This window comes from Pimephales promelas, chromosome 17 (assembly GCF_988280905.1).
Source record: "Pimephales promelas chromosome 17, fPimPro1.hap1.1, whole genome shotgun sequence".
NCBI lineage: Eukaryota > Metazoa > Chordata > Actinopteri > Cypriniformes > Leuciscidae > Pimephales > Pimephales promelas.
Window position 1 is genome coordinate 10,477,550 of NC_142785.1, and position 13,201 is coordinate 10,490,750.

Genomic DNA, 13,201 nt, shown 5'->3' on the forward strand with positions numbered 1-13,201 from the left:
AGACATCTCTTCATTTACTGGTACAAACTGATAACGGTCAGATAAGTATGATTAAACCATGTTGATGCAGGTTGATTTAGATGAATTAACGAGTTTGCAAAATTCTTCCTCTCCTATAGCAGCAAATTAACCAAATCTTGATGGTAGATGGTATAGGCATTGTTGGGTTGGTCTTTGTCCTGTGCCTTGCTCTCAAATGTTGAGCAACCGCATTTTATGATGACAAGTGTCAAGATTTTTAATAAGCCTGACATGAAATAATGACAAAAAAAAAAAAAAATCTTGAAAAAAAGTTTATTTAACCTTTAGACAATACATGTATTGTAACGTATTGCAACAAAACACACATATACAAACATCTAATATATATATATATATATATATATATATATTAGATGTTTGCATATGTGTGTGTTTTTTAGGCTATTAGCTATTATGGTTCATAAATGATGACAGGAAAATATGGAGTTTTATATATATGGAGAATATGGTTTTGGTCAAGATCGTGTATTGCCAACCAAGCACTCTGTAAAGTCTATTCTAGCACATCCCAAAGACTTTCAATGGACTTAAGGTCTGGACTCAGAGGGGCCAATTCATGTATGAAAATTATTTTATACACCCTCTCAACCATTCTTTTACAATTTGAAAATTCATAGACTCGTTTGTTTAAATCCAAAGAGCGGCTTTCTTTTTTGGCTGGGCAGTGTATATTTATAGATGCATAATGAAAATTTGAAACAATGAAAAATGCATTTTGTAATTCTTATTTTAAATCAAAGAATTACCTTCGGGCAGATTGAGAAAAGGCGGCCAACTAATGCTAAAATACACCCACTCCCATTAGTTGTTCCAATTGAACACAGATAATATCTAACGGTACAAATCATCAACAGAAAGATATTAGACACCAGAGATGATTCTGAATGTTTAGTGGAAATCTAATAAATAACCGCTGCTGAACAAACACTTTTGCTTGTTTTTATTGACAAGCGAGAACACAAGACAAATTATCATTATCAAGACAAATTTTTAAATAGACACTTCAAAGAGAAGTAACATCTCTAACAATTTCACCATTTTATTGGAATTTTAGTAAAAATATACAAGTTCTCTTATTTTGCAGGAAATCCAAATCACTGTCATTGTTTATAAAAACACAAAAAGTTGTCAACAGGCAATAATGCATGACCTGTTATAACATATATAAAAACAAACATTATACCACAATGTTACTTTCTGTTTCCACTTCTGAGTAATGGAAATAAATGTCAAATTAATGTGAACAGTCAGCTATCAGCTACTCTGTGCGTCAAATCAGAACTAACACTGAGCTGTCCTCGAGGCGACAGACGTAAATGCAACATCACAACCCATCCCAACCCCCAGAGGTTACTGGAAGCCTAAGTAGATGATGAGAAATTACTCTTTTGGGAAGGGAGGTCGTAGCAGTTTTCTCACTCTTACACACCCACAAAAATAGGCATGCTGGAGTGAATGTCCTCTATAAAGCAGCGATGGCTTTAGCTGCCATCCTCCGGCCCAGTGGAAGGCTCAAGTCTGTGATAGACAGAACAGTTTTGGGTTTTGCGAGTGCCTGAAGCTTCACCAGTTCTGAAATCTGTGAAGACAAATTCAAAAAGTAAAGGTTTTCCATTCTAAAGTATAGAGCTGAATGATAATTTTAACCGATAATCATAATTTATGCCAATAAAAAATTGGATGACTTTTTTCAGTGTCCTTACAATGTACTTACTGTAATATAATTATGCATAATTTACTGTTATTATTATTATTACATGCAACTAACTCTAAACCAAACCCTACCCATATTGTTAATTAATATTAACAGTACTAGTAACTAAGTACTTAAATGTATAATTACACTGTAACAATCACACCTTCAAACAAAGTGTAACCAAATTCGATTATTGATCAAAACTTCTCATTTGACAATTTTCTTTGGTTACACCTTATATTACGTTGTTCTTGTTACAGTGTAATTATTCAGTACAGAGTAATATCAATGAACAACGTGTACTTAATATTGGGTTTCTCTTTGGTTTAGAGGTAATTGCACATAAATATGCACAATTTAATGTAAATAAAGTGTTACTATTTTTTTTTACATTAGAATTTTTGCACATTCATATAAGCACAAATGAAGAGAATGCCAACTCCTATGTAGGGTTTATTTTATCTCATCTTGTTTCCTGAATTATTATATGTATTATTTACATCAACACACTCAACATTATGAAAATTGGTAAAACCTAAAGAAGCTAAATTGTTAATATTAATTCCAGATATTCCAAATTGTGAATAGTCAAGTTTTGTTCAGATTTATTGTAGTCAGTCACGGCCCCATGAATGAACAGTTTGGCTGTATTAACCCTTGTGCTGCATTAGATTTTTAACACTGTTGAGTGCATTAAGGGCCAAAAATGGCCACATATTAAACGCTGCCTAAAATATTATATATTTTTATTATTTTCCACTTTTACCAAGTTAAATCTTTTAACCAGCATCAGTCCTCATCATAACTACCAAAATGTATTTAATTTCAGGATTTTAACCCTTTAATTACCAGTTTTGGTGGCGAAACCATCGACTTGTATAAGAGGAAAAAACACAAAAATTCAATTATTTTCAATAAACTAAATGCAAAGAGAAAACTTTAGATTTGGATTATCACAGTCTTGAATATGTCAAAGATCAGCAGCAACATTATTTCTGGTGCATTTAAAGATTTTGTGTTATGCCAGATTTAAAAAAAAAAAAAAACGGCACTTAGCGCGTTAAGAGACCAAAAATGGCCACACATTAAATATTGCCTAAAATACAGCCCATTCTCACCCCCAAGGCGTCACTTAACTGACGCTTTGGGAAGCATTTGGACATGCTTCAATATCTGACGCTTTAGGCGCCCTTTAGCGTCAGTTAGATGACGCCCTAGGATCGCGTGTACCCTACCCCCACCCCACACTTAAACCTAACCGCGTCCTCTAACTGACGCTTTCCTTTAGCGTCAGTTAGATGACGCCATAGGATCGCGTCATGTAAGTGACGCTAAAGGGCGCCTAAAACGTCAAATATTGAAGCATGGTCAAAGGTGACGCCTTGGGGTGAGAATGCGTTGTAAAATATTATATATTATTATTATTTTCCACTTTTACCAAGTTAAAGGGTTAGTTCACCCAAAAATGAAAATTAAGTCATTAATTACTCACCCCCATGCTGTACCAACCCCGTAAGACCTTCGTTCATCTTCGGAACACAAATAAAGATATTTTTGATTGAATCTGAGGGCTGGATCACTCTTCCATAGACAGCCTGAGGGACTGCCTCTTGACGGCCCAGAAAGTCATTAAAAGAAAAGGTTTAAATATTCCATGTGCCTACAGTGGCTCAACTATAACTTTATCAAGCGACGAGACTACTTTTTGTGCGAAAAAAAACGTAAATAACGACTTTATTCGACTTTCCATTACTTCCTTATGGGCGCATGCGCGAGAACTGAGACGAGACCGTTCTTCTTCGACTACTTTTTGTTACCGGCTGCTCACCGCTTAGGAGTTTTACCGCCCCCTACCGTATAAGATGACGTACTGATATAGCCGGAGGCGCAAAACGTTCTGTTTACAAGCAGTACGTCATCTTATACGGTAGGGGGCGGTAAAACTCCTAAGCGGTGAGCAGCCGGTAACAAAAAGTAGTCGAAGAAGAACGGTCTCGTCTCAGTTCTCGCGCATGCGCCCATAAGGAAGTAATGGAAAGTCGAATAAAGTCGTTATTTACGTTTTTTTTTTCGCACAAAAAGTAGTCTCGTCGCTTGATAAAGTTATAGTTGAGCCACTGTAGGCACATGGAATATTTAAACCTTTTCTTTTAATGACTTTCTGGGCCGTCAAGAGGCAGTCCCTCAGGCTGTCTATGGAAAAGTGATCCAGCCCTCAGATTCAATCAAAAATATCTTTATTCGTGTTCCGAAGATGAACAAAGGTCTTACGGGGTTGGTACAGCATGGGGGTGAGTAATTAATGACTTAATTTTCATTTTTGGGTGAACTAACCCTTTAAATCTTTTAATCAGCATCAGTCCTCATCATAACTACCAAAAATGTATTCCATTTCAGGATTTTAACCCTTTAATTACCAGTTTTGGTGGCGAAACCATCGATTTGTATAAGAGGAAAAAACACAAAAATTCAATAATTTTCAATAAACTAAATGCAAAGAGAAAACTTTAGATTTGGATTATCACAGTCTTGAATGTCAAAGATCAGCAGCAACATTATTTCTGGTGCATTTAAAGATTTTGTGTTATGCCAGATTTAAAAGAAAAACGACACTTAGCGCGTTAGAGACCAAAAATGGCCACATATTAAATATTGCCTAAAATATTATTTATTACTATTATTTTCCACTTTTACCAAGTTAAATCTTTTAATCAGCATCAGTCCTCATCATAACTACCAAAAATTTAATCAATTTCAGGATTTTAACCCTTTAATTACCAGTTTTGGTGGCGAAACCATCGATTAGTATAAGAGGAAAAAACACAAAAATTCAATTATTTTCAGTAAACTAAATGCAAAGAGAAACCCTTGACTTTGGATTATCACAGTCTTGAATATGCCATGAACATGAATTCTCTAAAAAAAAAAGTATTCTATAAACATAAAACAGATCAAAACTTCAAAACAAAATGGTGTCATTCTTCAGCTCATTTGCAGGAGCTGCAGAATTGCAATGCATGCTCCTTACAGATGTAATCACCATCAATCGGCTGCGAACAAAACGGGTTTGCAGTCGGTCACAAGTTTTCTCCACTCTGTTCGATTACTAGCAGCTCTTCGAATCTCGTCAGCTGTTGGTGGCATGTCATTGTTGATTAGTTTGCCGATGTATGTATGGTATAATGTGCATGGCTTTCCTCGGTTTCGTTTGCCATGTCATTCTTTGGGTGTATATAACACATATTTGTTAATTTGGTCATTTGGGTCTCTTCTAAGTGTGTGGCCGACAAAGCGTAGCTGCCTTGGATTTGAAGAATAAGCTGGTTCTTTTCGACGGCTTTGTATACAGCTTGGTTACTTATTCGATCCATCTTCTTTATGCCAAGGTTCTGTAGCAACTGGTGGCGAAGCTGTTGAGTGAGTTTTGCATTTTCTGGTTGATAACCCAACTTTCGCAGCCGTACAGGAGGATGGAAATGCACGCTGCTTCAAATATGTTTAGTTTGAGTTTGATTGGAAGAGTTTTTGACAGAAATACATCCTTCATTTTCCAGAATGGTCCCCACACTTGTCCTTTTCGTGCTCTGATGTCTGTTTCGCTCAAAGCAAAGACAGAGCCAAGATAATTGAAGTCTTTTGTCCATTCGAGTTTTTGTCCGTCGAGTTTGATGAATTGATATAGGTGGATTGGCGTCTCTGGCCCGGCAAGTTCTTGGTTGCTTCCTTCTTTTTAATGTTGACCTCAAGACCCACTCATTTTGCCTCTTTTGCTGTTGTCTGAAGTTGAGCTTTACAGATGAAAATGCCACATTTTGAGCAGGTAGTGGAGATTTTTCTTTTTTGCTAGGGCTGAAACTGCACCCCCTCCTCCTCTTGTCATGGGTGTCTGCAGACCCACTAGCTTTTCTTCATCTTGTCGAGTTTAAAATTGCTGCACCAAAGATGTGCATACCTTTATAACTTTTGCATCAACCACACTTGTATGAAAGGCAGACTTCGTTATTATTGTCTATTATTGTCTAAGGACTGACTGCATGGCTGTGTTTGTGCCTCTTCATATGTGCGAAGTTATCAATTAACTTTGAAACATAGACTGCCCAAAAAGATGTCAAAGATGCGTAAAATTTAAAAGATTCATGTTTGTGCGTAAAATATGCATGAATCAAACCGAAAGAAAACAATGCAGTGAGAAGCGCTTTCTCTAGCTATAAGCGCACGCACGCACTCATGCACACACACACACACACACAACACCACTAACACACACACACACACACAGAGAGAGAGAGAGAGAGAGAGAGAGAGAGAGAGAGAGAGAGAGAGAGAGAGAGAGAGAGAGAGAGAGAGAGAGAGAGAGAGAGAGAGAGTAAACAGAAAGGGTAAAATATGACCTTTAGGATATTGTGATTTGCCACTCACACAAACACCATGTATTATATTTAGGCCCTACACACACACACACACACACACACACACTTTTGTCAACACACACACACACACACACTGCTCTCAGACATCCACACATACTCAGAAACATAATTTTAGATCATTGAGCCATTAAAATGCATTAAAGGTGCATTTCCACCCATAGGGAATACAGATGTAGTGACATCATCTGGTGGAATACAATATATAATGCAAATATAATGCTTTTGTTTCAAAATGAAAGGATGCTTGAGCAAAAATCATGTTTCATGTATTAATGACAGCCTCGGATTTAAACAACGTTTTAATGGGTTTCAATGGGCCATTTTTGGTCTTTATGGTACTGAGTGTTACTATTTGATCTACACAGTGTGTGTTATAGATATTTTGCAAATTTGGATCACATTTTTTACATTTATCCAAAAAGTCACAATTTTGCCAAATTACATATCATTTGCATTAAAACAGCCAAAATGGTCAAAGAAATTAAACTGCAAAAGACCAAAAATGTCCCTAATGCAGCATAAGCTTTCATTTGAGCAGAATAATCGCAATGGAGATCACCAAACTCCAACAAACATGTTTCTCAGCGTTTTCAGATCATCAGCGCTTTGTGCAGTGCAGAGAGAGCATGTGCATGTGGTTGCCAGGTTGGGAAGATTAAGTAAAACACTGGGAAGAAAATATATCTAGAGAAAAGCTCAAATGGGGGGATTTAAACTCTTGACATCTGGTGACCACAGCAACACAAGATATCAGAAATGTCAAATTATATACATCAAGGAGGCACATATCACAGACGATTATATTTAAGTGAGAGAAGCAGAAATTTTAATCCTGATTCAAATACGATTAATTGTGCAGTGTTACATGCACTAAACATACATTGATACACATTCAGCATTCTGGTATAGTAATGTAGATGATTCCCTCACCATGGTAAAGGGCAAAAATTGCAAGATACTGCCCCGGCTGCCCTGTTCTGAGCACTCCACACACTCCTCGATAAAGCTTTGAACAAACTGTGTGTGAGGGCCTGCTGTCTTAGACCCCAAAAGAGAGGAAATCAACAGGAACAGATTTGCTAGAAAAAAAAGAAGAGACAAGAATCTGCTTGTAAGCATGGCTTGTAAGAGGTAGTCCAGTGGTGCTACAGTACAGAGATGGTAATACCATGTTATTTAATCTACATAGTGGGACTAAATGTTCAGCAAAGATGCAGCACAAACCTAGCACTCTGTTGAGAGGGTCTCTCATATTAACAGTGTGAAGCTGAGAGGCAGACAGTGAACTGCTCATGGAACGGTCACCTAGAAAGATAACATCAGTTTACTTAGTGTCAGTTTTAACAGACCTAAATGTTGTAATATAAGTAGAAACCGTAAAAATGTCACACTGGCTATCAAAGTGGATTTCACTAAACTTCCCTTTCTTGGTTTACTGCATGAATAAAACCAACACTTTCTTTTCCAGCTCTTCCTCATTTTTTAGTGAAAGTGACAAAATAGCCAATGCTTTCAGACACTTCTTATAACAATACAGTTTTCTCAATATTCTTTCTTTCTATTTTCTATCCATTTACGTTTATTCATTTAGCAGATGCTTTTTACAAATAAGGAAAGCAACAAGTGATTCACCCTAAAAAGACAATAATGTGAGAAGTGCTACCAATTCAAAGTTTAAATCGTTGTACGGATTAGTGCAAGCTAGAACAGGGATGGAAAAAAGTCTATATTTTAAGTGAAGTAACAGTAATCTTAAAGGCAGTAAAAAAATATTTGCATTAATTCAGCAAAGATTCTTAATCTAAATGAAGGAAATTAACAAAAATGTTTTTTGGTTTGTCTTTGGCAAATAATTTTTTAGAAAATAAGTTGAACATGCATTATGTCATAGGCATATTGAGTGATCCTGCCACAGGAAGCTCAAAACTATTGCAAGCTTTTTTTTGTGGGGATTTTTCTGCTAAATTGACATCATACAATTATTGCAGCATAGGCAGATTTGGTTAACAAGTTTCTAGACTGACTAATAGATAAAAATTGCACATTAATCCTCAGATGTGCATGATTTTAATGCAGGTGTTGTTTTTTGTGCAGCTTGTGTTAAGTGGGGCAGGCAGGAAATGACCTGGACTGGATAGCATGACAGTCTCGTCCTCATTGGAACTAAGCAGACGCATCAGTTTAGATGGCTGCGTGTCATCCAAAGGGAACAGGCTGGTGTAGTCCTAGAACCAATAAGAGAACAATGAGTGAGACTTAAATTTTAGTTTAAGTTTTAAGAAGTATGTGCTAAGGGGTAAGACATACAGTACATGTGTTAATTATACAAATGTCTGTACGGTGTACACATAGACTGGATGAAGCATGACTGAGTTCAGTTAACGTGCTCCATTATGCTTTTCAGACATTACCTTTCATGTAGTGTGTAATATAGATGTTTGTTAATGTAAAAGGTCTGAAAAGTTATAAAGATCAAAGTAAATAATAAATTGAGTTATTATCCGTCTCCCAGAGAAAAAAAAAAAAAGATTTTGAACTGCCTGAAACGAGTCATCAGTAATTCCAGTCTTACTTTCTGCCCAGACCTACATACGTAGGTTGGTAACACATTTGTATAATGCCATCTAGGGGTGTGCGATATCACGATTTTTGATCGTGGACTATTAAAATGTCTCCACGATCTGCTTTTGAAGAAATATCGTTGTACCGTGTTACAGTGCATTCGATCAGTTCAGTTCTGGTGTCTCTGTCTCAACTGTACAACGTGACGTAGCCTACACATCACACGTTAAAGTACCCGACACTGCAATTCACAAAAGTTAATTATTTGCATAAGCCTTGCCGGTTAAAAATTTAATTCACGTGCTGATGCGCTGTTCTAACGTGCTCTTTCCTGAGCGCATATCCCCGACGCTCACAGGCACTAGAAGCCTGTCAAACAGTGCCTGAATACTTGACTAAGTTACCTTTTATGTTAATACTGTTAAATACACACAATGTTTACATAAACAGAATTGGCTATGTCTAAAGTGAAAGCAAACATTTGAGAGAAAATCTGGTGTAATATGCATCTATATTAAATGCGTTGCGTGCTGGTCTAAAAGCGACGGTAGTAAATAGTACTGCCGCTTGTATTTAAACTGGGATAGTTCACAAAAAAAAATCTATCATTATTTACTCACTCTAATGTTGTTCCAAACCTGTATTAATTTCTTTCTTGTGCTGAACACAAAAGAAGATTTTGTTTTTGAATGTGGGTAACCAAACAGTTGCTGGTCCCCATTAACTTCCAGGAGAGAAAAAAACAAAACAAAACTATACACTGGGGACCAGCAACTGTTCGGTTACCCAGATTATTCAAAATAACGTTTTTTTTTTCAACAGAAAAAAGAAACTTATATTTAAACTTATTAAAACATCTTGAGAGAGTAAATTAAGACAATTTTAATTTTTGAGGAAACTATCTTTAGTGTTAATAAAACAAAAAAAGAAAAAAAAGAAAGAGAAAATCAGTCAATGACTGAGAACTTTATTAGTAGCTTTAATAAGAATCAATAATTTATACAGTGAAGTTTATGTAGTGTTTTAATTTCATACATGTTAATTTAATTACTTTCTTCAATGCTACTGCTAAATAACCTTTAGCAAAAAAAATAAAGCACTGTTTATTTAATTTGAATATTAATTTGTGTAATGTTTATAAACTTGTTTTTTTTTAATAATAAAGAAAATAATGACAAAGATTTTTATCTTCGCACTGGCCTAAATGTATGCCTTCTTTTTTCTTTTGTTACCTAAGGCTTTGTTTTTAACATAGGGACATTAGTTTGACTGTAATGAACAGCCACTTGCAAAATAGTAAAACCAACTTGAAAAAGAATTGTGATAAAAAATCGTGATCGTGATTTTCCTAAAAAAATCGTGATATGATATTTTTGCTATATCGCTCACCCCTAATGCCATCCAAAGGTCTTCATTGGCTGCCCGCGAACAACGTCTACTTGGACCCACACTACAAACACTGTAGTTGTATCTAAGGACTGGAAGAGATTGTCTTTTTTTGTCGTCTACATGTAGAGAAGACGCAGTTTTCTACACTGTGAAAGCAAATCCACTTACCAAGCAATAATCAAGAATGAGGACCCGGGCTCAAATTGATACGTAAAATATCGTACCTATCACTATGGCTCAAGTGCTAAGGAAGCCTCTGGAGCTGAAATTTAGATAGGATAATCCAATATGGTAGGCATTTCCTTACTGACACATGAAGTCAGCGGTAGACCAATAAAAACAAAGTGGCTCTCTGAAAAGAGAGGGTTTAGAGAGACCAAATCCTTTATAGAACCATTTCAGACACTGTGAGCAAAGAGGTGATGCTGCAATATATGTGATGCGATCTCGGAAAACCCGTCGGATGTCGCGCTTGTACATTTTCAGTAAAGTCTAAAAATAGATTGAATCTCAGTTTATTGTCAAATTTGGGTTTTCAATAAATTATTATTCTATAACTATATTCTATAGTTTATCATATCTGAATATATCTTGGGGAAAATTCACTAGATTAGTGCAGAAAAATAGCGATTTGTAGTGGCAAGCTGAAAAGACGTGTCTTTCTCTTTAAGAACACACGCAGAGTGGCGGTGCAAAAAAGAAAAAGGCCATTAGTTCTCCTCCTCTTAACCATAGACTGTAAAAAAAGATGGACGACGCCCCTTCGCTCTTTTCCATCAGAGAGGATCGAAGCCGCCAGTGTCTCGATATGACGCTGACATCTTGGGACCTGAGTCTGCGCACTTGCGTGTTTCGGGACCAGTCATGTGCAGTCGTGAGCAGGAAGTAAAGCCGCGAAATCAAGGCCGCGCCCTCCTTCGCGCTGAATCAAACGCAAGCACACGCCCCGCACTTTTATTAAGTGTCCTCTGTCTGCTTCGTTCTTCTCCAATGATGTCTGCTGATTGCAGAACCTCGTTAAAATAAGGTAAATAGTATACAACTACTAACCACAATCAACATTTTGAAAAAAGTCCGCTGGTGCTTCAGTGATTACCTCGCACAGAGAACCTGTCAATCACAGCTGTCAATCATGATGTCAGAGCACCGTTTTTATCATCACATAACTAACTAAAAACAAACTTATTTTAAAAACGAACACTTGAAATTACATCAACATGATAGAAACTACAGTAAATGACAGAAACTATCTTTGGAAAAAGGATATGTGAAGTGTAATTTAATTGTTTACTTGGTCTCGCGTCCCATTGAATAACATGGGGAGGCGGGGGTTATGAGCTATACTAGGACCGGTCACAGGGGGGCGATCGAGACGTTTTGGCTTCACTTTTGAGGGCTTGTGCGGCACGCTTGCTACAAAGACAATTTTGGCTATGAAAATAAACCACATTACAGAATAAAGGTCCCGCCAGTCCTGTGTAAACTACGACTGCACGCAAGTTTTTATTTATTTATTTTTATCTAGCATTATCGTGTGGTGTGATGCGGAGCACAAGAGAACAACAGAGTCTGAAGCTGCTTGTTTAAAAGACCCTTCAATTTCAAAACAGTTTTCACAGGATGAATTTTGAGTTCGTAAGCTTTCGAATGATACCTAATCTATGATGAACAATAAAATATTATGTGATATGAAAAAAAAAGCAAAAAAACAACAACAAAAAAAAACAGGACGTGACAGTTAATTAAACCTTTTTTTTTTTCAAAATTCTATTTCAGAAAATCACAACGATCAGCCGACTTGAGATAACCATAACTTTAGTTACAGACGAACTATAGAAATAAATAAAAACAGATTTAGAAAGGGCTTGAACCCAGCTTTAATATGATCTGTAACCTGTGAAATGTAAAATCACCATGTGGTGGGCTTTCTCAGATCGCGTCACATATATCATGAAAAAATGTAAGTGTTTTGGACCTTGTATTGATGTAAACCTATTGTAGCAGACATCCAAAACAAAATTAGGAATCTTTACAAAAGTATAATAGAGGCAATTAAAAAACAAGCTGTCTGAGAAACAGCGTAACCGACCTCTATATCCTCACGTTGTCTCTTGCGCTGTCGTGCTGATGCTTGACCCTTATGATGAGACGAGTAAGAACTGAGAGCACACCACACTGACAACCTATAACACACACCCACACATATTATCATTTTTTCATAATACCTTGTGAAATCAAAATTGGATTTGTGTCTTTTATTTAATTTTGAAGTTAACATCTAGATGCATGTAGAGATGCTCTCTCTCCTCTGCGTTTAAGCAGGTGTTCCCCCACGTAATTTATGTCAGATGAAAGGTTTACATCTATTAGGGGTGATTGAGCTCATCTAAATGTTTGTTAAACTAACTGTAAGTAAAAAAAAAAAAGAGAAGAGAAACTAAGGAAATAGCCCGACAACTTCATATCCATCACAACGGATGTCCGTTTTGAATCTCAGACTGAAAAAAGAGGAAGCAGATGAAAGAAGAATCATTGAAGAATAAAATTTCATCTTTTACTATTATTTTATTATTAAATATTATATATCTGTATTATTATTCTTTATTAGTTTTCATAATCAATGTATTATCTTATGGAGTTTCAAAAGCATGAGTTTGAATGCATGAGAGGATAACATATGTCAGGGGAAAGCTATATGTTGCTTAGAGAGGTATGTGTGCAATGTAACATGTTCACTCAGCATAAATGCTTCCACTGATGCAAGTGCATCACATATGTAAAAAACAAGGATAGTCACGTACGTATGACATATATGTTCTAAGTTGAGAAGCTCAGAGCAACATGTTTGTTACCTTACAAGGAAGCTGTAAGACTGTGTGATATATAAAAGCTCAATGTCATTGTACCACCCTCAGAGAAACATGTAGGCATGACCGGGTGAGAGGGTAGAGAAACATGGAAAAACGCAGAGACCTGGCATGAACACCTTGAACATCTTGAAGTTTCTCTCCTGACATATATATAATATATAATAAAACTTTCTTGGGAAGATAACTGGTGTCCGGTCCCGTGAATTGAATAA

The 13,201-nt window shown here is 36.4% G+C and overlaps 1 protein-coding gene across 1 annotated transcript in view; it reads right to left on the minus strand.

The window, feature by feature from the left end:
• Window positions 1–1,056: 1,056 nt before the first annotated feature.
• The window catches only part of med24 (mediator complex subunit 24), a 93,232-nt gene continuing 81,087 nt past the window's right edge, over window positions 1,057–13,201 (minus strand). Inside the window, exons 21-25 of the mRNA XM_089121892.1 lie at window positions 12,209–12,302; window positions 8,294–8,393; window positions 7,393–7,473; window positions 7,099–7,247; window positions 1,057–1,621 (exon numbers count right to left, since the gene is read on the minus strand). Of these exons, the coding sequence (XP_088978018.1) occupies window positions 1,505–1,621; window positions 7,099–7,247; window positions 7,393–7,473; window positions 8,294–8,393; window positions 12,209–12,302 (541 nt within the window). The 3' untranslated portion in view covers window positions 1,057–1,504. The remainder of the gene's footprint in view (window positions 1,622–7,098; window positions 7,248–7,392; window positions 7,474–8,293; window positions 8,394–12,208; window positions 12,303–13,201) is intronic.